The sequence below is a fragment of the Melanerpes formicivorus genome, unplaced genomic scaffold (genome assembly GCF_026170545.1).
Source record: "Melanerpes formicivorus ecotype bairdi unplaced genomic scaffold, bMelFor1.0.p_v2 SCAF_12, whole genome shotgun sequence".
Classification (NCBI taxonomy): domain Eukaryota; kingdom Metazoa; phylum Chordata; class Aves; order Piciformes; family Picidae; genus Melanerpes; species Melanerpes formicivorus.
The window spans coordinates 6,180,475-6,205,898 of NW_027142364.1; the positions used below are offsets into that span (position 1 = coordinate 6,180,475).

Here is a 25,424-nt window from a genome sequence, read left to right on the forward strand (position 1 = left end):
GCATCATGAAGAATTCCATGCATGGCACCAGTGGAATGCTTCTAGCTTGCACACAGGGAGTTGGAGCATTCTGGCTGTAGGTGCACAGTGCACCTTCAATGCAAGAACTTGTTTCCAGCCCAGTACCTCATCCTTCTGGAACCCCAGGCTGCTCTCACCATAGAGCTGCCTGGTGTTGGGCATTCACCAAACTTCTTACACTGACTTTTTGAACACGATTACCAGCTATTTCAAACACAAAGTGTTCTTAGCTTCACTTTGAATCCACTTTTCCAGCAATTCTGGTTCTCAGAAAGAAAAATAAACAAACCACAAATCTTTAGTGAGCACTTTCCCTCTGACTGGTACAGCCACCGGAGCATGGGCACTGCTTTGCTGAGGGCAGACAGCAGGGACTCATTACCAGAGCAGGACGACTACTAGACAACATCAAAGACACCAGGAACACCTCCTGCAGAAACTCACCCTCTCTGAAGCTTTGTAATTGGTGGTCAGGCCAGAAATCTGGTTTATTAAAGCATGAACTGCTGAGACCCTTGTTAGATGCCAACAACCTCATCTCCTGTGGGATTATTTACCCTGCAGACAGGGTTCCTCACCCTGGAGCAGCAAAAAAAAAAGGACTCCTAGCAGAGATGGTGCAGCTAGGGCACATTTCCCACCTGGTGATGGGAAAACAGTTGATACCACACTGTTTCACAGAGAGGCTGCTTCCCACACACATCAGAAAATATCCAGTATAGCTTCATGCACACAAGGCTTATGTTTCTTTATAAGGTATCTGTATGGTGTAGCTCCTCTTCTGCTTTGACTGTATTTTATCTTTAAACTGGGAGAGGTTTTTGTAGCAAATCATCAGAGAGGAGCAGCGAGTTACCAAGGAGATTCTCTGATGAATCAGAGACTGACTGGTATAAGATCTAGACAGGCTGTAGCTTCTTAATTTGTGAGATCTTACATTTTAAACAGGGGAGGAAAAAAAAATATTAAAAAAATTCCTATCACAACCAACTGTGGGCCAGGCCAGCAAAAGCAGCTTTTATTTTTGCCATAGGAACAGACAGCAAGCACACAGCGTGGGAAATCAGCAAGCAGCCTGAGTCGAACAGGAGCATCTCTCTGGCACACTCTTGACTCAGAAAAGCAAATACCACCCAAGGACAAAGTGGTCCGATGGAGGTGACTGAGGGAAAGGCTGGGAAGCCCCTGATTTCACACTGGCACATGCAAGGATACACAGGGATGAGTGAGTGCTGGAGAAAGAGCTGCACAGCTGCTTCTACACAGCCCTGGCATTTCAGAAAGTAAAGGTTGCAGAGCCAAGGTGCTCCCTATCTGCGTGCCAGCCACAGGCTGTGCACAATACTGGGACTGCACAAACCCCAAGCCCACTTTCCAGCCCGACTTCTGCAGTTTTCTTTTGAGGAGCAGGGCAGAGGCGTGAGTTTTGCCAAATGACAGCAAAGGCACCGACTCTGCACCGAGCATCCCACCCTCACGGAGATGGCCGTCATGCCCCGCAGGAGCCCAGGCAGCCAGGGATGCTCAGGCAGAGCAGATGGGAACAGAAGTTTTTATAAAGGTGGGGATAAGGATCTTCATGAAATAAAGTTTGGATAGAGAAAGTTCAGCTTTTTGGGGCTGACTTTATTCAGAGGGTCTGTGCACCCACTTCCTTCTGGCAGCTCATTTCTGAGTAATTACTGAACGCTGGTGCTTCACCTCTATTTAAGAACACAAAGCAACTCAAACTGCCTGGGAACTGCGAAGAGGAGCAAGAACTATTTGGAGACATCAAGAGGCAAGCTATATGGAAACCTTCTGCTTATAGATAAGCTGCTTTCCCAAAGGTGGAAACTACAGAAGTATGTAGATGAGAAGGAAAATCTCCCTGTCAGATCCCATTGAAATCTCCATTTTGGGCACTGCTGCTCCGCTGCTGCTAAGGTAAACCTGATCCTTACCGGGGAAGTTGTAGGACATGCTGAGGCATTTGGGATGGGGCTGGTGCCAAGAGCTTAGAGGGCTGCTGTGAAGTGTTGGGGAGCGAAGATTAAAGTGTGTGTTAGAGCAAAATCAGGCTTTACAGCTAAGGGCACCCTAGAAAAGGATTTCCTAAAGTGGTCACTTCTGACAAGAGGCTGGCATGAGCCAGGCATTAACCAAGGATTTGAATGAAGGACATTTAAGAGGCAAACACTTTGAAGTGCTTTTTTGAAAAATAAATTTCTCTTTCTCATCTGAGGAATGAATTAACTGCATTGAGCATTTGTGATCTGCAGCTAGAAGCTTACAGTAATGATTTAGTGATGCATACTGTGATGTTATTCGGGGTGGGGGGATGGGGGGGACAACTTAGAGAACTCCACAAGCCTCATTTGGAAAACAAAGCATTCCAGAATGCTGCAATAAAGACTGAAAACAACATATGGGGTAGGGAAGGGGCACAAGAAATACTTGCAGACAGCAAACTACTTTCAGCAACACAAAATAATAATAATAAAAAAAAAAAAAAAAAAAAAGAGGAAATTCCAAGCCATGGCTTATGGCCAGTGGGTAACTCACTGTCCAACCCCCCTCCAACTTCACACACAGGGGCTTACACAGCCTCACTTGCTGTGCTGCCAGCTGTGCTAGTCAAATTAAAGGTGTAGTAGCAGCAAATTAAAACATGCTGCCAGCTTTCATGCGCTACTGGTTCTTATTCGACTTCATATTTATTATCTTTACTCACTTTAGGGTAAAGCTGAAGCAATTGCTATGTTTGCATTTAAAACAAGGGTGGGCTGAGGAAGCAGTAACTGCACACAAACTTCCCACGGGCAGAGCACAAACTTTCACACACTCCCCAGTTCCAAACATCCTGCTATGCCACAGTGTCATTGTTCCAGCCTGGGGCTGATTCCTGATACCCCTATTCCCCAAGAAAGCACTCACTCAGAGTTTGTTTTTCCAAATGTGTACAAGCAGCTGCTGCTAGAGCATGACCCACATCTTGCACAGGACTTTTAATGCAAAACTAGCAAATGGGCAGGTGAGGGATCTACATATGTAGAATCTGAGGCTGGGAGCATAAAGATTATTTGGATAAAAACCTGCAGCTGAACAGAAAGTGTTCTTACAGGAACTTCACTTTGTCTGGAAAGCCTTGGAAATTCATTGCTCATGTGACTTCTGCTATGCAGTGAAGTTGATCTGAATACAGGAGTTAACAGTAACACACAGCCCCTCTGTGCTCTGGGCTGGAGCAATCCTAGCATTCTGCCTTCGCTCGTAGGTTTTCACTGCAGTAAATGAGGAGGAGGTTGACAATGATCTAACCAGTGGTTTGGGCGTTAGGTTTGTTGCCACAAGCATTTGTCTGTGTAAACACCTAGAATAAGGTCAGGGAAAGAGGTGGGGATTCATGATGAATATGAACTGCCAGGTAAAGGATGGCCTTCACTAAGCTACAGTGCTTGACAGCAATTCTGGTCCCTCAGTATTATACTGGTGTTGGAATGGGGAGAGATTTTGTTACAGATAAAGCTAAAATACAAAGAAATTGATGTATCATGCTCTGGATGTCTATATGCATATACTCTTAGATAGTGTTTCTAGCAATCAGTTATTCTCAGCACATATAGTGTCTGTTGCTGGGTGCAGAGTCCAAGCACTGGGGAAACTCATGAAGCAACCATACAGATTAGCTCTCAGTCATAACCCACTCAGTCCCTCTTGAAAAAAACACCTTGTTTTTCCCCAGGAAGGCTTTCTTCCCTTGCTAGAAATCCCCTTATGCACCAGCAAACCCTTGGCAGGGCAGGTGGATTTTACCTCCGAGGGACTCTCTGCTATCTTCAGTTGTAGTCTCCTCCCCACCCAAAGAGTGCTTAGATGGATCCCACAGGGTGTTTCTCCCATAACCCCAATGCAGTGCCCCAGCATTGCCTTACCTTAGCTGGTCACCCCAGGGTATGCCCCAGGAGTCCTGAGGCTGCAGTCCGTTGAGAGAGTCATGTTTGGGAGCAAGACTCAGGACCAACCCAGCCCCTTGCACACCCTGGAAGGCAAAGCTCAGTGCTGGCACAGCAGGGAGGCGCAGGATCCTTCCTGACAACCTTCTCTGAATGACCCAGATTGCGTCAATGGGCTCTGGAGGGAGCCAGCAGCCAGTGCTCTTCAGATGGGAGCATAGGACTTGCAACATGGGGCCCAAGAAAGACAAGGAGCACGACAATGGGAAAAGAAAGCAGAAGGCCTCAGCACCCTTCCCACCAACAAAGATGGTAAATGTCTTTTATTTCCCTTTCTACTCTTTTTTCCTCTAGACAAATCAGAAGTCACCCCCTTTCTGTGCCACTTTGCATGCCAAGTGGCAGGGTGTGGAGGAAGACTCCAATGCTGAGGACTGAACCTTGCCTTCCAGGCTACTATCCAAAACCCCAGAGGTAGTCTAGCAGAACAGAATATTGCATGTGTCCAGAATCAGCCACCAATTCTCTTCTTTATATTTAGGAATCAACTGGTAAGGAAGTGTGCCACTAAACAGCTTCTGCATGTTGTACCAGCAGAGGGGCAGTAGTAGTGAAGGAGTCTCCTGGGTTTTGCATGCTACAAACAGAAGTATTGATGCTTGCCATACCCCTCCAGGTGATGGGGCAGGCAGAAGCAGCAGCACCAAATCAGTGAAGGGTCTGTGTGAACCCCTCTGAAATGATGCATGGGGGGACATGCTGAAAGCCCTCACCCTCATGAGAGTCTCCCTTGGGAGAAATCTTTTGGTCTTGTTGCTCATTTCATGAGTAATGCCTTTTGGCTCATATTTTTTAAATGCAACAAGCATCTTCTCCCCTGTGCAGATGTGAGCCACAAGGACCATTATTCTGGGCATATAAAACACTTAGAGCAACATTGCCTCTCTTAATGGAAGAGCGGCATCACAGCAGTAGCTACATTATGGACCATTAATTTACTGCCAGGTGGCTCGACCCTAGATTTTAACATGCATTTAACTAGAGGTCTACAGCAGAGATATTATGGTGCACTTTTACAGGAATAATTATAAGGGCCAGTTGAACTGTGATAAAACTTTGAAAGGGACTCACTTCCGTGTGCCCATGCACAGGTAAACACTGACAGGTGAAGTATTTGGAGCAACAAGAGTGTGAGGGAAAGCAGTGTCAATAGGTGTTTCAACTGAAATGAAGCAAGGAGGAAAGGATGGAGTTAGAAAATGACCTGTCATTTAAGGAATGCTCCTCCAGTAGAGAACTGGAAGCATGCACTCCTGCTGCAGCCCCACAGAGAGCCTCAGGCACACACTGATATTCTTTGCTGGGCTTCAAGTTAGCTTCACTTAGCCCCACACTCACTTTTCAGCACAGGTCCACACCTGCCACTCAGTGCTCAGAAATCTCATTTCCCAACTGCACTGCCAGGGGTGTGCAGGAGGGATAGCAAGCCAGATTTCTACACAATGCCAACCAGTTGAACTCCCAATTTGCTCAGCAGCGAATGCCCATTTCTAACACAGGTCAGCTGCACCCCTCAATTGGTAAGCTGGTCTTGCTAAGTGGTATGTGTCCAGCAGCAGCTTTATGCCTTTGCTAATATCAGTGGAGACTTTAAATTGCCTTTAATCAGAGCTTTGAAAGATCCTGCTGTTTCTCAGCAATTAGCTTCTGTACAGGGTTTATCTGAATCGATCAGTAGCCCTCCACACTGGAGATGTGACAAGCTTGGAAAACTGTCTGGGTATTTTTTTTTTATTCTGCATCCAATTCTGCTGCCAATGTGAAAAAGCTGTGGTGAGACAATGTGTCTCATACAAGGGAAGAGTGAAAAAATCTCAGGAGTAGCTTGAGCCCATCAGTGTCCTACTCATAAGTTTATTCTGCTTAAAACCAAAGTCTGTCTCTGTTAGCACATAGTTAATTGTCTCTGAGTGAAGCTGTGTGGCTTAGAGAAGCACTGGAAGTTTCAGAGGTGGATGAGCCTGACAGAAAGCATCCAGCTGCTGTTGGCAGACCTGCCAGGACTCAGCGCTGCAGGCTGCCTCCCAGCTATTAGCAGGTCAGCATTAGGAGACAAAGGTTGCTTCTGGATGGCATTTGCTGTCAGCACAAACTCTTGGTGTGGAGGGAAAAGACTTTTCCTTCCCTCTCACCGTGTCTCCCACCCTATCTATCTCTCCTCCCAGCCTGCACAAGGTCTAGGACAATAGTCTGTGTCCAACTTCAGAGAGGTAACTCCACATGGGTCAGTAGATTCTGCTGGTCCTCCCCAGCACACTGCAAGCTCCACAAAGATCTTGAGTATCATCAAGGGCTCTGCCAAGCAGCATAGGGAAGCTTGAACATCTGGCAACAAGCAATCTCACAGGAGGTGAGAGGGAACACCCACAAGCTCCTTCCTGCTGTATACATTGAATTAGGGGGAGGAGGTGGCAGCCCAAAAGTCAGAGGGGGCCAGCACAGGGGAGGATAAGCTTCAGGTGCTAGTCCAGGTTACAGGGGAAAGCCAACCAGCTATTTTGTCAGTCTCAGAAGGGTTTTTCCTTCTTTTTCCATGAGTCTAGGAAAACTCACAACCAACCCGCCAAGCTGAACTGTCCTAGAACCATTTCTACTCCTATACATATGGTTAAATTTGGAAATGTTAAAAAGATGCAATAGTAAAATTACAATAACATTTTGACCTAATAGACTAGTTATGTCCATAGCTTTGGCCCAGCTGTCCTCTGAGATGCTACATCTGACACCACAAAACTACTTTATCCACACTCTCCACATACCTCTGCCCTCCATCTCATGGTCCTGCCCTTCTGCGAGGTCCAGAGCTGCAGCTATGTGTGGATCTGAGGGGTGGTTTGCTGCCACCACCTTCTAACAAGTCAGCAGTCAAATCATCAGAACTATTTAGTGTTGCTTTTTTGACTGGTTAACAGAAGTTATGCTGCTTTAAATAATTGCCTTTCTCACTAGCTACAGGGGAAACAGACATTTTAGTCATTAAACATGGCCTGGCATACAAGATATTAACATCCTCACAAGTGAAATAACAGATTCAAGACCAAAAGAACTGTTTCCAGATACCTTCAAGACATTCACTTTATATATCCATAGGCAGTTACAGTTCTGCCTTATCTACAAGGGATAAAGCAGGAAATGAAGGTGCTTGGTTGCCTCCAAACAAGCTGGAAAGAGTCTTGAAGTTTTCCCCCCCGCCCCTTGCTTTCTGTTTGATGCAGAGGCAAAACCAGTCCCTTGTTGTGTCAATCTTCTACAGTGATCATAAAATTGATACTTCTTTCAAAATATTTTTTTCTTCAAGTACGCATCCACTCCACATCTCATGCACTCAAACTCTACTCCTGGTATTTTTGGAATAGATTGCAACCTCCTGATCCAGAAAAGTAAGAAACACAACAAGCTAAACAAGAGCACAGGTGCTGCTGAAAGTCACTCCTCAGGATTGGATCCTGCAGTTATGCAGCCCGAGACAAACTCACTGCTTCCTCCACACAGCACGGGAGCTGATTTTTCTCCATTTGGGGGTTAAGTAGGTGACCACACAGCAGTTAGCTGACCTGTGTCCCTCTCAAGTGCTGTAAGTGCTCAAGAAGCAGCACAGCTTTGCCTTAATTGCATAAGCATACAGCTTGTTCAAACTCCACTCAGGCCCACACTCATGGATTTAAAATAGTCTTTAGTGCAGTCACTGTCTGAAGTGCATTTAGTCTCCTTTGCATACACATAAGGTCCTTGAAAGCCTCAGTTCCCACCATCCTTACGCATTCAGTAAGGATGACTGTTTCATTTTATGCTGTTGAATCAAAAAGACCAGCAAGTGACAGGTGTCAGAGGGCTCAGAGAAAGCATGGAAAACATTTTGAGCCAAAGAGCTCTACCAGAATCCACCACAAAGTTTCAGGCAAGTTTAATTTGCCTCCTTTTTATCCCTGCAACCACACTCTCAACCCAGAAACAGCAAATTCCACTAAGGGAACCAGAAAGCCACAGCCCAGTCGAGTGCCTAGCATCTGCAGGAGGGAACATCCTATCACACAAGCAAGCAGCCATTCCAGACTGGACACTTTTGTAGGCAACTGCCACAACCATAAGTCAATCAAACCATCTGCAGCTTCCACAGGCAACATCATTATGTGAGCTGAATGCATCACACTTGTTTTCACTATGGTTAATGGCCACAAACCTGGAGGCTGAAAATTCAGTTCATGCCAAGGAACACAATGGTCAATAAAATATTCAGCCCACAAATAACTAGAAATTCTGGATGTGCAGTGGACCAAGGACAGAAAGACGACTCATTTCTTTCTCAGCTGTTTGTAATCTCTATTAAACTAGCAAAAGCAGCTCTCTCAGAGTTTTATTTAAGATTGCTACAGTCTAGCCCAGAACTCCTCCAGCAATGTGTCATTAGATCTGCTGTCTGGTACTACAGACAGCTGCTCCCATTCTATAACTGATTAGAGCACATACACTTGTTCAGCTAGAGGAGATGGCTTTGCAGTTTGAGCATCAAGCTAAGACAAACCAGGTGTTAAGGTTGAGCAGTTAACATCCTTAAGGACTCTCTAGACAGTCCTGGATATACAACATATGCTGTAAAGGAAGAGATGTTTATTTGGAGAAGATAGTGAGCAGGGAGAAGGAAAAGCAATTCCCCATCCCTGATCAAAAGCATTAAAGACTAGGGCTCCCAGTTGTAGGATCATGGCCAGAGCATGGCTGCTTCTTCAATAAACTGGCTGAAATCCAGCCCTCTGTTTTGTCAGTAGCATGTTGTTAAGTGTCCTGAGGAAAAAGGCATTACAGAAATATGGATTATCATTCATTATTGCTGTCAGCTTTATAGGACACAGCCAGGGCTTTGTCCATCTGATACCAGCAAGAGCTAGCAGCCCTGAAAAAGCAGGTCAGGCAAGCTTCATGCTGGGCTGGTTGGGTGGGAACAGAATCACCATCAAGGGCTACACCAGGGATGAGCTCCCCAAAACATAAAATCTCTGCCATTTCACACCTTCTCTAAATTTGTCTTTTCTTCCTCAACCTTTAACTGAAACCTGTGACTATGCCACTTTCACCCTGTGCCTCTACCATTATGGTCTCATCCCCTCCCACCACCAGCACTTACCCCCTATGCAATTTGCAACTAGACCTCTATTTCCCATAGCTTATTTTCCCAGTTACAGACAATTCAGTGCCCACGTGCCTATGTTCATGAACCTCCAGCACTGCCTCTTGATGGACACAAGAGCACTTGGACTCTATCTCACCCTACTAACTCACCCTCACATCTGCTGCAGACAGCACTGATCAGCCTCCCTCAGGCAAGGTCTTATTACTAAGAGTGGAATTTTCCAAATATTGACTCATTTTAGCCTAAACAATACCATTCTGTTAATACTGTCTATAAAGCTGGCTCTGTTTCACCTTCTACAATACTTCAAAGACGACTTGGCTGCATCAAAGATAACTCATACATAAAAGCATCAGAATCCAGCTGCATTTAGTGCAGTCCATCAGCTAGACTGAAACACTGAGACCCCCATCTGCTCTTGTCAGGCAGCGATAGGCATAAATCAATACATTCATTTCTGCACAGTTCTTCCACAGTCACATGCCTACCCAGGCAGGAAGGCACACACATTCACCCTCCTGGACTTTAATGTAGATTATATCGAGCACAAAATTGGCATTTTGCTGCAACACAATAAGCTTACTTTCCCCTAGAAGGGTGCAAAACAAGGAGCAAAGGTACCATAAGGAACAATGCACAAGTGAAAAGGAAATAGCTCAGGCTACTGAACACAATACCTTAAATGCACAAATAGCGCTTTTCCTGCCTGCTTCCAAACATCTTCCCCCATTTCTTCAGTCCAATACCTCTCAAGAACTGCTTTCTTCAAAAGAGCTCAACAAGAAGCTCCACAAAACCACACTAAGGTACAGGCACTGCTGACTGGGTGAGCTACTTATCTGATACTCACAAACACCCACCAGGTGCTGGTCTTATTGCTCTGAATTGCCACAGCTGCATTCAATTTAACAGACAGACACACACACCCCCCGATGACAATTGATATCAGCTGAGGACCTAGGAGCTGCCTCCTTTGGGTTTTTTTATGAGCCCAAGCAGTGTTTGGTCATAACATAGTAGAAAACATTTTTTTTTCCTAGCATGCCTGAAGCCAGGGCAGTAGCAAAGGTTAACTGGCCTGCAAACTAAGGGTTTTGCTTGGTATTATGTTTATTGTACCTCTGAAATTCAGGTATAAAGTTTGGAATCCACTTGTAGAATCACAGAACTGTCAGGGTTGGAAGGGCCCTCAAGGTTCATCTAGTTCCAACCCCCCTGCCACGGGCAGGCACAGCTCACACTAGATAAGGCTGCTCAGAGCCCCATCCAGCCTGGCTTTAAAAACCTTGAAGTTGTTTAGCAACAACTTCAAGGAACAGTGAGCAGGAGACAGAAGACGTTTTGGACGTTTTCAAGTGGCTCGTGTTGCTAAGGAAACTGCCTCTGTGTGCTCCTCATGGCTGGGTCACTTGGGCTTTGCTTCTTAGAGTAAGGACTGAGTCATGACTGGAAAGTGAACTGCCCAAACTTGCTAAGGAATGCTTTTATTGCACCTTGCACTCACGTGAAAATTTACTAATTAATAGTAGTTAGTATTAAAAAACTCTAGCAGTAGGATGTTTGTGTTAATGTCTTTGCTGGCAGTAGCATGGTAAGACCTCACCTGGAGTGTTGCATCCAGTTCTGGGCTCCCCAGTGCAAGAGGGACAGGGATGTACTCGCGAGAGTCCAACAGAGAGCTACCAGGATGATTGAGGGACTGGATCACTGCCTCATGAGGAAAGACTGAGAGCCCTGGGGCTGTTTAGTCTGGAGACGGGAAGACTGCGAGGGGATTTAATTAATGTTATAAATATCTGAGGGCTGGGGGTCAAGAGGGAGGGGACAGGCTCTTCTCCATTGCACCCTGTGATAGGACCAGGGGCACAGGAGGCTCCATCTTATCATGAGGAGGAAATTCTTCACTGTGAGGGTCACAGAGCACTGGAACAGGCTCCCCAGAGAGGTTGTGGAGTCTTCTCTGGAGACTTTCAAGACTCATCTGGTTGCATTCCTGTGTGACCTGTGCTAGATTCTATGGTCCTGCTGTGGCAGGGGATGGGACTCAACGACCTTTGGAGGTCCCTTCCAGCCCCTAACATCCTGTGATCCTGTGATTATGGCTCCATCTGGATAATCATCCAAAAGCTTAGTTGAGCTTTCAGAGCCTCATGGATCTCCAGCATGGCCTGGAGCTCTTCTGATCGATCATGGGAAGATATGGCTACCGGGAGTCTGAGCTGAGCCAAATTCTGCTCCATCTTGGAACTCCAGTCAAACCTTTAGGCTGGGCTGCACCAACTGGTATTTCTTACCGCAACGGTTTTCTTTGGCAGCCTCACAGGTCCCTTAGTTTGGGCAATACCTGTTCAGTGTTGCCCTGGAATAGACCTGGAATGGATCCCAGGGAGCTGGTAGAGTTTCAGTTGAAAGGAATGGTACATACTGAAGAAATGAGCATTCAATGACTTGTTTAACTCTGTATGCCTTGCTGTAATGTATTGTCACTACACTTTCAGGCTTGAAGATTTTCCATCTGGCATTAATAGAAGAAAGCATCTAAGGATCAAGAACTTAAGCAATGGGGGTCATACAGCATCCTCTGTTTCCTCTCCTGTTCTGCTGGCTGGGGGCTTGCTTTGTTTTCCCATGCTGTAGGAGCTGGACTGCCTATTTCTCCATTTTGCTGTCAGTTTCCTAAACCTCACAAAAAGAAAAGTCCAAGGCACCACCAGCAATCATCCAAGTAGAGGGAGCTGACAGTTAGTGCTTGCCTGAGCCTCCAGCACATGGGTATTTCCAGTGCTGTGACCTCTGACTCCTGTTGGGGCTTTTGGAAGGATGCTAGGCAGGATTTGTTCCGTGAATGCAAACCACTGCAAAAGCACAGGCAGGGCTGAGTTCCTGCAGTCAGGATTTCAGCTGCCTGGTCCCATCTTGTTTGTTTCCCTGTCTTACTACTTTGGTAAGCAATGAAAGCTGATCATTGCATGCTGCCTTTCCTGAAGCAGATGACTGTTTTCTTTTAAATCTTTCTTATTACAGAAATTTGCAAGTGTAAAGGTAATTATTTAACACTTGAGGGCTTGCATTCAGCCCCACCAGACAGTCTGCAGGCGCTCCACTGCTCATGCCAGAGCACCCACTCTGACAGGCCACTTTTTTTGGCTCATCATATCTTTGAGTGACTTTAAGCAGTGATTAATGATCTAATGATTAATGACTTACCTTGTTTTTACAGTAAAATAACTTTTCTTGCAATTTGTCATCCACACAAGGATGCTTGGGTAGCAAACCTCACTGCAAAACTTTGGTAGGTGAGTTATAGTACCCCTTCTAGCAGCAGCTGCTGCACTATTGTGCTTTTACTTTTGGGGTCTTTGGCCTCAGAATTCCCAGTTACGTTCCAAACTTTCTTTTACTCCAAAGCTTGGAAGCTGAGATGAGTTAATACCCAAACCTACCTCTACTCACAAGGCTGCAACAGTCCAACTTTGCTGCAATAGTCAAACTTTGCCTCTAAGTGGGATGTGATTGCATCTGGTGTACCTTGGCTTAGATGACTGATCATTTTATCTGTTGCTGCCAGCTGTGAAACAGCAGGGTGCCTGAGATGAGCATCCGCAGCATCCACCCCCACAGGCCAGGATGTTGTTCTTTGTTTCTGGATCTAGATAATGAAATCAGCAGCCTTCTGGGAAGGAAAAGGGTGTAAGGGTTAATGGTATGAAAATGCCAGGAGCTTCTAGGTGACCATTCTGCCTGAGATTATAGGAGTCTTGTGGAAATGCTGCTTTTGTGGGATTTTCAGTATTTTCTTGGACCAATCTGCAAGAGAAGAGCTAATCTTGTGTGATGTTAGCCACATATTCTCAGATGAGAACATGTAGAAAATGATCTATTTTAGTTCCATCCAACCAGAGTACACAGCATAGCTTTAGATGCAAGGATTCAAAGCCAAATCCTCAAAGCCCTTCCCAAAATTTAACCCAAGAGCCTCAAGTGAACATTTGACATTAGATCCACTGATTATCTTTCTAATTATTTGCATTAAAAAAAAAAAAAAAAGGGGAGGGGGGGAAGATGATTTCTGAACTAAGACTGACTGAAGATTTAACAGCTTGGCATTTGAGCACCAATGGCTCTTGTTTCACTGAATTTTCCCATCCACTCCATCAACCACAAGTTAGCTCTCATCACACAGCTCCAGGGTTGGGGTCGTACTGTGAAGGACCAACAGGCAGCATATGGTGATCACAGAATCACCAAGGTTTGAAGAGACCTCAAAGATCATCAAGTCCAACCTGTGATGTTGGGAAAAGCAGCAAAACATTCACATGATGTTTGGCCACTGACTGCTGGTCTATGAGGCTCAGAGAGTAAACCTATCAGAGCAAGCCCCCCTCCATATCATGCTATCGGTACTACATCATGGATTGCTACCAGGGTAGCCAGACAAATGAACTCGAAAGCAACCTAAAGTCAGTTGCAGGCTTTGTGCCCCATACTCCATAACCTGACTGGCTCTGCAGAGAATTTAATTTGTTTCCACACTGCCTTAAAAAAACCCTTCACCTGGCTCTCTAGACAGGGCTGAGATATTGTTCCTTAGGACTTGAGCCCTTGTTAATTCTCTTAAAGAGATTACTCAAATCTCCTAAACAAACATCAGACTAGATTTTGGATTAAGAGTGGGTGCTAAAATGACCTTGCTGATAAAATCAGCATGATCTAACCTCACAAGTAGGAGAGGGAAGCCTGGGATGTAATTTTGACTCGGTACGTACTGCTGTGGTAAGTTATCGGACTGCTCTGCACCTCTTTTCTCCTGTCTCTAATATTCTTGCAATGTTCCTTGAGAACCGATACAAAAAGTGTCAGATCTTCTGGATCTTCATAGCAAAGCCAATAAACTGACAGTCACTGGGGCTACGCATGACTTGCTGTTTTCTTTTACTAATGCTGATTGCTTTCCCCATTTCTCGTATTTGAGCTGTCTGGTTCATTACAGCGTCAGCACGAGCCTGGTTTGCACAGCATCATGACTCCTGTGCTAATCAAAGTGCCATTGTTGGGAAGTGAATTTAGCACAGCACATTTGGCAGGGTGCTCCAGTGCAGGTGCTTGGGTATGTTGGCATAACCTGGGGTCCACGGCGGACCCATCTCCTCTGCCTGCCACCTCTGAGTGATTTCTCTACAGTCCAGCTAAAAGGCAGAGTTCTTTATGTCCTGTGTCTGCCTGTGCAGTTTTCTTGGTGTCTCACTTGCATTTCAGAAATTATTAACCCAGCAAATACATTGGTCATGTAGCAGATGCTTTCTTAAGAGCTGAGAGAGGCTCAGTGAGGTTTAAGTGTTTTTGTCATCGTGTTGTGGCCAGGAATGAAGACCAGAAATTTTATCTTGTGATGAGTCTATCACCAAAGAGAGATCATTAAGTCAAAACTTTCATACTGCATTTCTTCTGCTGTTGTTCTATTGCTGGTCTTTTATAACTCCTTGCAAAATCCCTAGCTTCTGGAATGGAAACAATTTAAAATCCAATAAGAATTCAGAGACTATTAAAAGCAAAAAAAATAAATCCTTGAAGGGCAAAGCCCATCATGACTGAAGCACTGACATCTACTTTCAGATCTCTTTGCTCAATTTTCAGTTTAATTTTCTCATTTGCTAATCCTAATTTTCCAGTGCTGTGCTTACAATATCTAACCAAACATCGTTCATGTGGAAATACATTAAAATTCCACAACAAGCTGGGACTTAGGGCTTCAAAACTCTCGTCAGCTTCGCTTCACAACCATCAACTTGTGATGGTGGGTCTGACTTCCTCTCCTCAAAAACATATCAGTTGCTTTTCCTGTTCCCTCCTTCCCTGAGCACTGTGCTCCATTTCACTCTCACTGTTGCCCAGAGAGACAGGGATCTGCTGGAGAGAGTCCAAAAGAGAGCTACAAAGATGGTTGTGGGACTTGAATATCTCTCCTCTGAAGAAAGACTGAGAGAACTGGGGCTGTTTAGTCTTTAAAAAAAAAAAAAAGAAGGCTGAGAGGGGATCTTATCAACATCTATAAATATCTCAGGAGTGGGTGTCAAGATGTCTCCTTTTGGTGGTACCTAGTGATAGAACAAGGAACAATGGCTAGAAGCTAGAACAGAGGAGGTTCCAACTCAACACAAGGAGACACTTCTTTATGGTAGGGGTGATGGAGCACTGGAACAGGCTGCCCAGAGAGATTGTGGAGTCTCCTCTGGATACTTTCAAACCCCATCTGGATGTGTTCCTGTGTAGCCTGCCCTAGGTGATTCTGCTTTGGCAGAAGGGTTGCACTTGGTGATCTCTGGAGGTTCAAGCTGTGCCAGGGGAGGTTTAGGCTGGAGGGAGGAAGAAGTTCTTCACAGAAAGAGTGATTGGCCATTGGAATGGGCTGCCCAGGGTGGAGGTGTTTAGGAAGAGACTGGATGGGATGCTTGGTGCCATGGTTTAGTTGATTAGATAGTGTTGGATGATAGGTTGGACTCAATGATCCCAAAGGCCTTTTCCAATCTGGTTAATTCCTTTCTATTCTAAGGGTTGGACTTGGTGACCTCTGGAGGTTCCTTCCAGGCCCTAACAATCTATGATTCTGTGATCATGGTAAAAGTATCCTACTTCCACTAATCTTCTAATACACCCAATGCAGAAAAAATAACCTTTTCCAAAAGATTTCTTCATATGCTATTATTTAATGTTCCTTTGTTTATGAATAATTAATAAATGATGTTAACACTGATGTCCTGCACACAGAAATAGCAAATAATTGTATTGTGACAAAACATTGGGAATAGTGCTATCTGTGCACAGCAGTCAGAACTGAGGAACTGTGTGTTTTACACTCTCAACTTCTGACAAAAACAAAGAGTCATTTGATTTGGTTCTCATAGCAAGAGCTGCCAGAAGAGCAGGAAGATCCAAAGACTACATCCCCTTCACACTGCCCCTGGTTCCCCTGTCCCAGAGGAAGCAGGGAATTCCATGCAGGGGAGCATGGCAGATTCAATCCTCTCTGGTCCCAGCTGGGCTCCCAGGGATAAAAGCATCTGTAAGGACCCCAGGCTGAGGCTGAAAGTGCATCTCTGAATGAGGCCACTGAAAGTCGCTTTGTACATGGTAGTGCTGGCTCCCTTCCCTCTGCAGCTGTTTCCTTCACTCCCTTCAGGGGGTTATATTTCTGTGAGCCAATTTAAGGAGAAAAGCCTTTTTAATCCGGTATCTTACTGACTCAAAGTATGGATATTTTTTAAATTTTGAATAAAATATGAATATTAAGCTCTTTAGGCAGGGACTTTGTCTTCCATCATCTCTTCAAAGCACTTAGCGTGCTGCTGGTATTACAGGTGCAAACAGTACAAATGAGATAATACAGTTAGAATCTCAGAGACCTGTATTGTTAGGAATGAGACCACACAGTATATCTTAAGTTGTGACAGGTAGGGTTCAAGCCCGAGGAGGACTTCCCCAGAGGTTAATGCCAAGCCTTGCCCTAGAAGAGCTTGGAGTCAAGAGCCAATTTTTGATTTAAGTTTCCTCATCATAGAATCATAAAATCAACAAGGTTGGAAAGACCTCAAAGATCATCAAGTCCAACTTGTCACCCAACACCTCATAACTACTAAACCATGGCACCAAGTGCCATGTCCAATCCCCTCTTGAACACTTCCAGGGATGGTGACTCCACCACCTCCCTGGGCAGCACATTCCAATGGCTAACAACTCTCTCTGTGAAGAACTTTCTCCCCACCTCCAGCCTAAACTTCCCCTGGTACAGTTTGAGACTGTGTCTTCTTGTTCCAGTGCTGATTGCCTGGGAGAAGAGACCAACCCCTTCCTGGCTACAACCTCCCTTCAGATAGTTGTAGACAGCAATAAGGTCTCCCCTGAGCCTCCTCTTCTCCAGGCTGAACAATCCCAGCTCCCTTAGCCTTTCCTCACAGGGCTTGTGCTCGAGGCCTTTCACAAGCCTTGTTGCCCTTCTTTGGACACGTTCAAGAGTCTCAATGTCCTTAAATCGAGGGGCCCAGAACTGGACAAAGGCTTTTCTTGTTTTTCTTCCACCAATAAAGAAGGAACACCTTCCCCAAGGAACAAAACTAAAGTTTAGCACACAGAGCACTCACTTGAGAAGTGGACAAGAGCTGTTTAATCCTGCAAGATAAGGGCATGTAGTAGTTCACAGAAGAAAGTGAGACTGAATTCCCTAACCAGCTGAAGGCAAACAGGTAAAAAGGACTGAGGAAAGAAAAACCCTTGTCAAAAAGAATATATTATTAACTGGAAAAGTAATTTAACAGAATAGTAATGTTCTCATACCACTGAGCAAATCTAATACCAACTCTGCAAATCTAATAAGATCCCTGCAAAAGCAGAGAAGTTAAATCTGAAATGCACTCTTTTGAGCCTGTGGCCAATGTCTGTTAAGTACAATAGAAATACTTCATCGGCTTCCTTGCAAGCTGGGTCAGGCCTCCACCAGAGTGTTGGTGGCTGTTATTGCCTCTAAAGAATATTCCTCTCAAACTCCCCATTGCAGATAAAGGGACACCTAATTTCCTGCAGTTAAAGGGACACCTAATTTCCACAACAGCTCTCAATCCCTGCTGCTCTTGAACGTGGGGTGCAGCAGGCACTATGGTGTTTATACCAGAGCTGTATCCAGCACTAAACAAGAACCAAACTGGCCCCCCAAAAAAACCCACAAATATGCAGGAGGCAAACATCATACCTTTAAAATAAGGTGCAGTTAATAGGCATACCCCACACAGGAATCCAAGGCTTATCCTCTGAGTGATCCATGAATAATTAACAAAAGATATGCTGCAGTGATGATTCCATTGAGTTGCCAGGCATTGTATTTCTCATTTCACTCATGGCCAGCCCATTGTATTTCAGCTGCTTCTTCATTGCACACATCATCTGGAAATAATCAGCTTCATTACCCATAGCTCCTAAAGGCTCCAAGTCATAATCCAGGCAGAATTCAGTAGGCTTCAATGTACATGGGAAAGGCTGGCCACACAATGACATTTCATACAATGCAACTGCTGTGCACCCAGCTATCTCAGTCTATCACTTCTTTCAGGTCCCAGCAATGTCCCCCAGTTGAGTGTTCCATTAACATTTTCACCCCTTATTTCTTAAAAGTCCTGGAAGTAATCTTAATCCCTCTTATCTCGCTACACTATTATCTTGTTGCATTCCTGGTGGTTTCACACAGAGATTTTGTGGAACTGTGTTTTTTCACTTAGTCCAAAAATTGGCTTTAAGGAAGACAGTCTTGCCTTGTGAAATCTAGGAATAGAAATGAAAGCCTTAGTTTGTGCCTTATTTTAATTCAGATCAGATTACACCAGTATAAAAGAAGGGAGCATCTCTCATTTGAGAAGGGAGATTGATTTCTATTAGATCCTCCCTTTAGATTAGTCCCCTGCATGAGCCCAAGATGATCCACACGCCCTTGCCTCCTGGGACCAGCAATTAAGCCAACCCCATCAACTCTGGAAACAATGTCATCATGATGCGAGTAGTGTCCTTTCCCCTGATGAACTGAGTGTGCCTGTAATGGAAAAAGGAGGTGGAAGACTGGAAACAGCTGGCAACTACTTCAATATAACTGGCCAGCAAAAAATAAAAGAGAAAGAGAATAAAAAAAAAATGGGGACAAAATCCATTTACTTTAGCTGGGGACTGAAGTGATTTTGTGGATCATGCATTTGTAATAGTTTGCTGTATTAATAAATTCAGTACAGAAGCTTTCAGGTTTGAAGCAAACCCCTCAGTCTATTACTTCATGAAAAGTGCAGTCCAAAAGCTATTGATCTATTTATACAGATAAGCACCCAACAGAGTTATCAGAAGCAATGTAAAGACTGAGAGAAAAAAAATAAATTCAATATAAACAATAATAAATAAGTAAAGGCCCAGGAAATAGAAATGTACAATTTAAAGCAAATTGAAATGCTGACCCAAGGAGCAGCTGTTTGTGGGCATTTCTGCAAAGGCATTTCTGAGAAAGGAAGTGCAAAAAGTGGATCATTTCAGAGAGGGCAAGACAAGAGAACAGACAAGCAGCATCCAGCTCAAAGGAGATGGGAAGGGGACAGAAAATGGTAGAAGAAACATCGGGGGTTTAATTTATATTTTTATATATACGTGTGTATATATACACGTAAATTTTTAATGACTTAGTACAAAACAAGGCCTGAGCGCTGTTATTGAAATCAACCCAGGGGAGAGTACAGGAGCATCATGGGTATCCACAGACTTGTGTTTTCCAGGGCTGGCCAGTCTAATTTAGCACCCATATTCCATTCTGAGGTCAGAAGTTTTGAAATGAACCCTGTTTGTTGGGTTTAGTGAGCCACTTTTCATCTACCTCTGAAGTTGTCATGGGAAGGAACGGTATGGCATGAAATGGAATGCCATGGGATGGGATGAGCCTGTTTGAAAGACTGCTGCCAGTCTTTCAAAGTACATATCAGCTAGTTCATCAGTTCATGGTCTAGGCTGATCACCACATGGTAGGCTTTGGGTCATGCCTATCCTACAATGTGAGTGATGCTTCTCACCCATTTCAGTGCAACTTGTGACGAGAGGACATGGCCTGAAGCTGCACCAGGGGAGGTTTATGTTGGATGTTAGGAAGCACTTCCTCATGGAAAGAGTAATTAGACACTAGAATGGACTGCCCAGGGAGGTGGTGGAGTTGCCATCCATGAAGGTGTTTAAGGAATGATTGGGTTTGGTACTTACTGCCATGGTCTGGTCGATGTGGTGGTGTTAGGTAATAAGCTGGACTTGGTGATCTCAGATGTCTATTCCACCCTCAATAATTCTGTGTGATTCTGTGATTGCATCTTACCCTACAAAGTAGATCCCAATTGTGAGCAGCCAAGCTCTGCTTGGCCTTAGATGAGGAACAGCAACAGCCCAGTGTTCTGAGGACAAAAAGTCACAAGGCATGTACAATTTCATCACATCTTCTGATGAGGATACATGAAAATATTATGAAAGAGCTTGCAAAACATAACAATAATTATCAGCTGATAAAAAACCCTGGTTTTGCCTGGAAGGCTGAGTCCTTCAGGAAAAGTTCATCAAGCTTTGCCAGCAAGGTTAAAACTTTTCCTAAAATAAGGGAATAGGCTTCATTGTAGTCTCTATGCAGGAAAACAAACACCTATCTTATGCACTGTTTCTTTGAGCCACTGATGCCATTCCACATTGTTTGGACACCAGGTGGCTCATCCCAAAAATCAAGCCCCTCCTCTGAGCACACCAGGAATGAGAGTGAACAGGAGTTTGGCACCATCCTGAACACCAGAGCTCATTGATACAGGCACACAGACATAGACAAAGCCAAGCATATGCCATGACTGCAGAGGCTGCAGGACAGTTGCTTTGCTGGTACAAGTCAATGTGACACATGATGGGTGCCAAACCCAGGCAATAAAGTGCTGAGAGAAGAGATCCAGGCGGTGGTGAGAGGGAGCAGAGAGTAAAGAGAGACATAAAACATCAGACAAATGCATAAGGAGAGGAAGATCAGGAATCAGTCTCAGAATATGGAGCACAATGGTTAAAAGATACGGGGGGGGGAGGGGGGGGGGGGGGAGAGTTCTTTGACAGAAAACACAAATTGTGCAGCTTCTTGGCAGAAGATCCAGTGAAGGTGAAAATGGGAGGTGACTTGGGACAGAGATTAAAACACCTCTGAAACCTGCCCACTGCAGGATACAGGAGGGCATGTGAGGTCTCAGAACACAGCATAATATCTCTCATACCTTGGTAAAGTCTATCCATATCTGCTGTTCCTCACACTGATCACCAAGCACCCATCAGCAGGTACTGAATGGGGTGGATCTCAGCTTTCCCTTGTCACCCCTGCTCCTTAAATATCTCCCAGGAGGGAAAAGCAGAGAACAGGTCACAGGCTGATGTAATTTAGTTCCACTGAAATCAAACCAAACATCAGAATGCAGATAAAGGGCTGCTGAACTCAATGCTGGAGGAAGGGCAATGCTGCTGAGATTCATACACAGTCCAAAGGACACTGATGGAAAGAAAGAGAGAGAGAGAGGTTAAAGGTTTTAAAAGCATTTTGATAAAAACCAAGATATTGTCCAAAAGTCAACCAGAAGCCAAGATTTAGGCAGATCTGCTGTTATTTAACCTTCAGCATAAGATCAGGTCTCAGCCTTTCTATTCTCGGTAACAGCTGATGAACGCAGTGTAACAAGGTATTAATAAACATCTGCCCAGCTCTTAGATTAATATGAGGAAGCATTAATGGAGGTCTTAGCATGTTCATATTTTCTAATTATGGCATATGACTTTATTTATAGAAATACTAGGGAGAATGGAAATTGTCACTGACACCATGTCAATATAGGTAATGAAATCCAATCATTTAATTGCATTACATTTGGCTAAGGAGTCCTATCAATAAAAGGCCCTCCTTTAGTCAGAGTGGTTCAGTGGCTGGTATGTACTTCATGTTAGAAAGATATTAAGATTAATGCTTTGTTCAATGAATTATTGAGGAAAGAAGACACCTCTGACATACCTATTCCTGTGCCTCTAACCTCGAGAGGGATGGGGCTGCGAAGAAAGCTTTCCACCAGGAGAAGTGAAAAGCCCCTTGTGTAGCAGTCTGGATTTCATGCTTCTTATTGGACCCCCCTTGCTACCAACCCCTGAGGCATCCAAATAATGAAATAATGCCCAGACCATATTTGGATTGTTGCTGGACATGGCTAAGCCAGTTTATGCATCAGCTCTGCTTCACGTGCTGCCCTCCTCCCTAACACAATAAAGTATCACCAGTGCTTCTGAGGGAACAATATCATGCTACACCACTGAGATAAATAAAGAGTAATTTTAAGCCTTGATATATTTATGCCTCCTAAGAGAAGGGGAAAAGCCTATAAAGCTCCCACTAAAGGAGACATGATTGTTTGCAGCTTGTTAGGGAAACCCTGAAGCCAGTTTTATTAGGGGTGCTGGTGTTGGTGTTAGAGAGCTGCTGGGGTTTAAGCAGACTTTGGACTGGCTGTGGCTGTTTCTCAGGGGTTCAAAATGCATCTTGTAATGTTCAGCTCAGACAGGCATCTAGGCAACTTTGGATCTTTTCTCCCAAAAGCAGAGAAAAGTAAGATAAAGCTACCATTATGGTGGCAGGTGGTCTGCAACACACAGAGCATTGCTACTAATCTTGCTTGCACATCGGAGGAGATCTGGACTGATGCTGAAAAGCCAATAAAGTCCTCTGGTTCTCCCCTGTTCTTCCAAAACTGTGTTTTCTAATCCATTCTGATCTTCCAGAGCTATCCATCTGAATTAATGAAAACAGAGCAAGGAAATGTTACTACTTCTATTAATTATGGAGGCAGGTTTGTGCAATAAACAGAATTCATATCCCTACAGTGCTGCCTAAGTACCTATAATTCAGCTGCTCCCCTCACAACTGCAGCATCTTCTTCACATTATTTTACAAATTAGCAGACCTGAAATCAGCAGCCATGTACAGTCTGATGACATTTAGTTTAACTATGGGGGAATCTCATCTGCTGAAGTCCACAGGAGGTCTTTCAGTGCTGCTTTCTACTGCGATTGTATTACAGCTCCCCAAATTAAGTACTCCTAGACCTGTTTCATGTGTTGCATAGAAATGAAAATAAAACTGGTTAAGAAATACTGTCAGCAACTGATGGTACTCTTCCAAGTACTGCCAAACAAATACTTGTGGCCATGCTGCTTCAGAGCTGAGCAGAAAGGAAGTCCAGGCCATTCGTGAAGCCAGCCTGACTTTCCAGGTCACTTGGCTGGTTTGTATTTACTGCAGAGTATGCAGTATAAGAACCTGCACAAGGATATCTTTGTTCAGTGGCCAGTGCCTAATATTTGCATACCACACAGGAATTCATTTTGTGCATTAAAACCTGCAGCAGCAGAATGGATGTGCTGTCTTCTAGGCAGTCCTACTATCTTAACACCAGTGTGGGACTGATGGTAGCAATGAGTTGGGTGAGCATCTTCTGTGGTCACCTTAATGTTAGACCAAGTCTGGGACTAGAAAGCCCCAGAAGCAGCTGACTGTTGAAAGCACCATTGCTCCAGCAGCAGCGAGGGAAGCAAAAGGTTTCAAGGTGGTGGTAGAACAAAACCAAAAATTCCTAGGATCATAAAGGAAATCTGGAAAATCATAGAGTGATGGTCATTCTTGTTCCACTTCAGCTTTTCACCTCCCAGATTAAACCAACCTTACTTTCCCCTGCATTTGAGTGAGAGGAAGCAATCTGACAATTCCCAGCTGGCAAGAGCATTTGATACCAGAGCTTCCTCCATGAGCTCAGAACTTTGCACCAGTAAAGTGGTCAGGCTGGGGAGTGCTCTAGCAACTGAAATACTCCAGTAGCAACATTTTCCAACACTTGTAAGGTACCACTAGCAAATCACTTCTGTTGGCAACATGTTCTGCTAGCAAATAACTCCACCAGGATAAAGAAAGAAAGAAAGAAAGAAAAGGCACTTCCCTGGGCTACAGCACAAAAAGTAGGTTTTCTAGGGGCTTGCATACCCTCTACTCACAGTGCTGCTGGTGTTACATTTTAAGCACCTGGCAGGCATTTGAGTGGAAAGGAGATAATATACTTGACTTTGATTGAATATTGGACTTGAATTTCCATTACGGTAAATGGTAAAAGTAAATAAAAACAGTAGGAAGAAATCAAAAGGCTACTATTGGACAAAATGTGCCATATCATTTGTAAAAATCTTTACAGCTACAGAAAAATCTCTTTTTGGTTGGCATGAAGGTCAGACTCCAGTTTTTGAGCATGCTTTCAGCAGGGATTTAATTTAGATACCAAACCTCCTGCTAGTTTAAGGGGAGTATTTCTTTAGCTGCATCCAGCATTATTCCAGCTGTTAGGATTTCCCAAGGGACCACAGCAAACTGAGGAAATGCCTTTGCTCTGGTGCTCACGGGTTCTGTGGTGTTTCCCTGCCCCTTTGCTTGCTTCTGCGTTCAGCTCCTGACCTCACGGAGGCAAATAAGAGAATCAAGTACCTGATCTCTTCTGAAGTATGTATCAAAGAACATTGAAATGCTAAACTTCATTGAGCTTGTACATCACCTTGAAAAGATTTTTTTCAAAAGCTGAGCTGGGGCACTACAACAGCATTTCCAGTAGAAGGAAGGTTATGCTGAAAGTTACATTTGAAACCCTACGAAACAGAAATGCACTCCACATGACAGCAGCCTCTGATAATAGTTTCTGCAATTGAATTACTGCTCTCAAATTAACGTAGAGAAAAGCCCTCTGAACACATTAGGAGGAAGGCTACCAGCTTTTATTTACCTACCACACTATATTACAGCAACAGGCACACAAGTGGGACAACAGGGCCAGCTCAGGTCACCTACCTGCTGTTAACAATTTTTACCAAAGGCATATTAGAATAGAATAGAATAGAATAGAATAGAATAGAATAGAATAGAATAGAATAGAATAGAATAGAATAGAATAGAATAGAATAGAATAGAATAGAATAGAAGAATAGACCAGACCAGGTTGGAAGAGACCTTCAAGATCATCGTGTCCAACCTATCATCCAACACCACCTAATCAACTAAACTATGCAACCAAGCACCCTGTCAAGTCTCCTCCTGAACACCTCCAGCGATGGCGACTCCACCACCTCCCCGGGCAGCCCATTCCAATGGGCAATCACTCTCTCTGTGAAGAATTTCTTCCTAAAATCCAGTCTGAATCTCCCCTGGTGCAGCCTGAGACTGTGTCCTCTTGTTCTGGTGCTGGCTGCCTGGGAGAAGAAACCAGCCCCCACCTGTGTACAACCACCCTTCAGGTAGTTGTAGACAGCAATAAGGTCACCCCTGAGCCTCCTCCTATCCAGGCTAAGCAACCCCAGCTCCCTCAGCCTCTCCTCATAGGGCTGTGCTCCAAACCCCTCACCAACTTTGTTGCCCTTCTCTGGACACATTCCATCAAGTCAACATCCTTCCTAAACTGAGGGGCCCAGAACCGGACACAGGACTCAAGGTGTGGCCTAACCAATGCAGTGTACAGGGGCAGAATGACCTCCCTGCTCCTGCCACACTGTTCCTGATACAGGCCAGGAGGTCATTGGCCCTCTTGGCCGCCTGGGCACACTACATTGATCTAAATTAATTGGACAATTCCAATACCAGCTTTTAGTTGCAAGATAAGATCTTGAGGATATCTAGGTATGGGAAATACTGT

General features: G+C 44.5%; 1 protein-coding gene and 1 long non-coding RNA gene across 9 annotated transcripts in view; one reads left to right on the forward strand and one right to left on the reverse strand.

The window, feature by feature from the left end:
• LOC137444416 (uncharacterized) overlaps window positions 1–9,928 on the reverse strand; it is a 59,144-nt gene extending 49,216 nt beyond the window's left edge. Inside the window, exon 1 of the long non-coding RNA XR_010988163.1 lies at window positions 9,822–9,928. This is a non-coding gene — a long non-coding RNA (uncharacterized lncRNA). The remainder of the gene's footprint in view (window positions 1–9,821) is intronic.
• Window positions 1–25,424, forward strand: part of LOC137444413 (calcium-activated potassium channel subunit beta-2) — a 169,100-nt gene that overhangs the window by 110,993 nt on the left and 32,683 nt on the right. The window contains exons 2-3 of one of the 8 annotated variants that reach the window (XM_068145046.1): window positions 1,055–1,947; window positions 4,119–4,268. The exons of 4 other annotated variants lie outside the window; for them this stretch is intronic. In XM_068145046.1, coding sequence (XP_068001147.1) covers window positions 1,874–1,947; window positions 4,119–4,268 — 224 coding nt within the window. In that variant the 5' untranslated portion in view covers window positions 1,055–1,873. Of the gene's footprint in view, window positions 1–644; window positions 1,948–4,118; window positions 4,269–25,424 lie in introns of those variants that run through there. 3 more of the 8 variants (XM_068145048.1, XM_068145045.1, XM_068145049.1) reach the window with 3 other exon arrangements.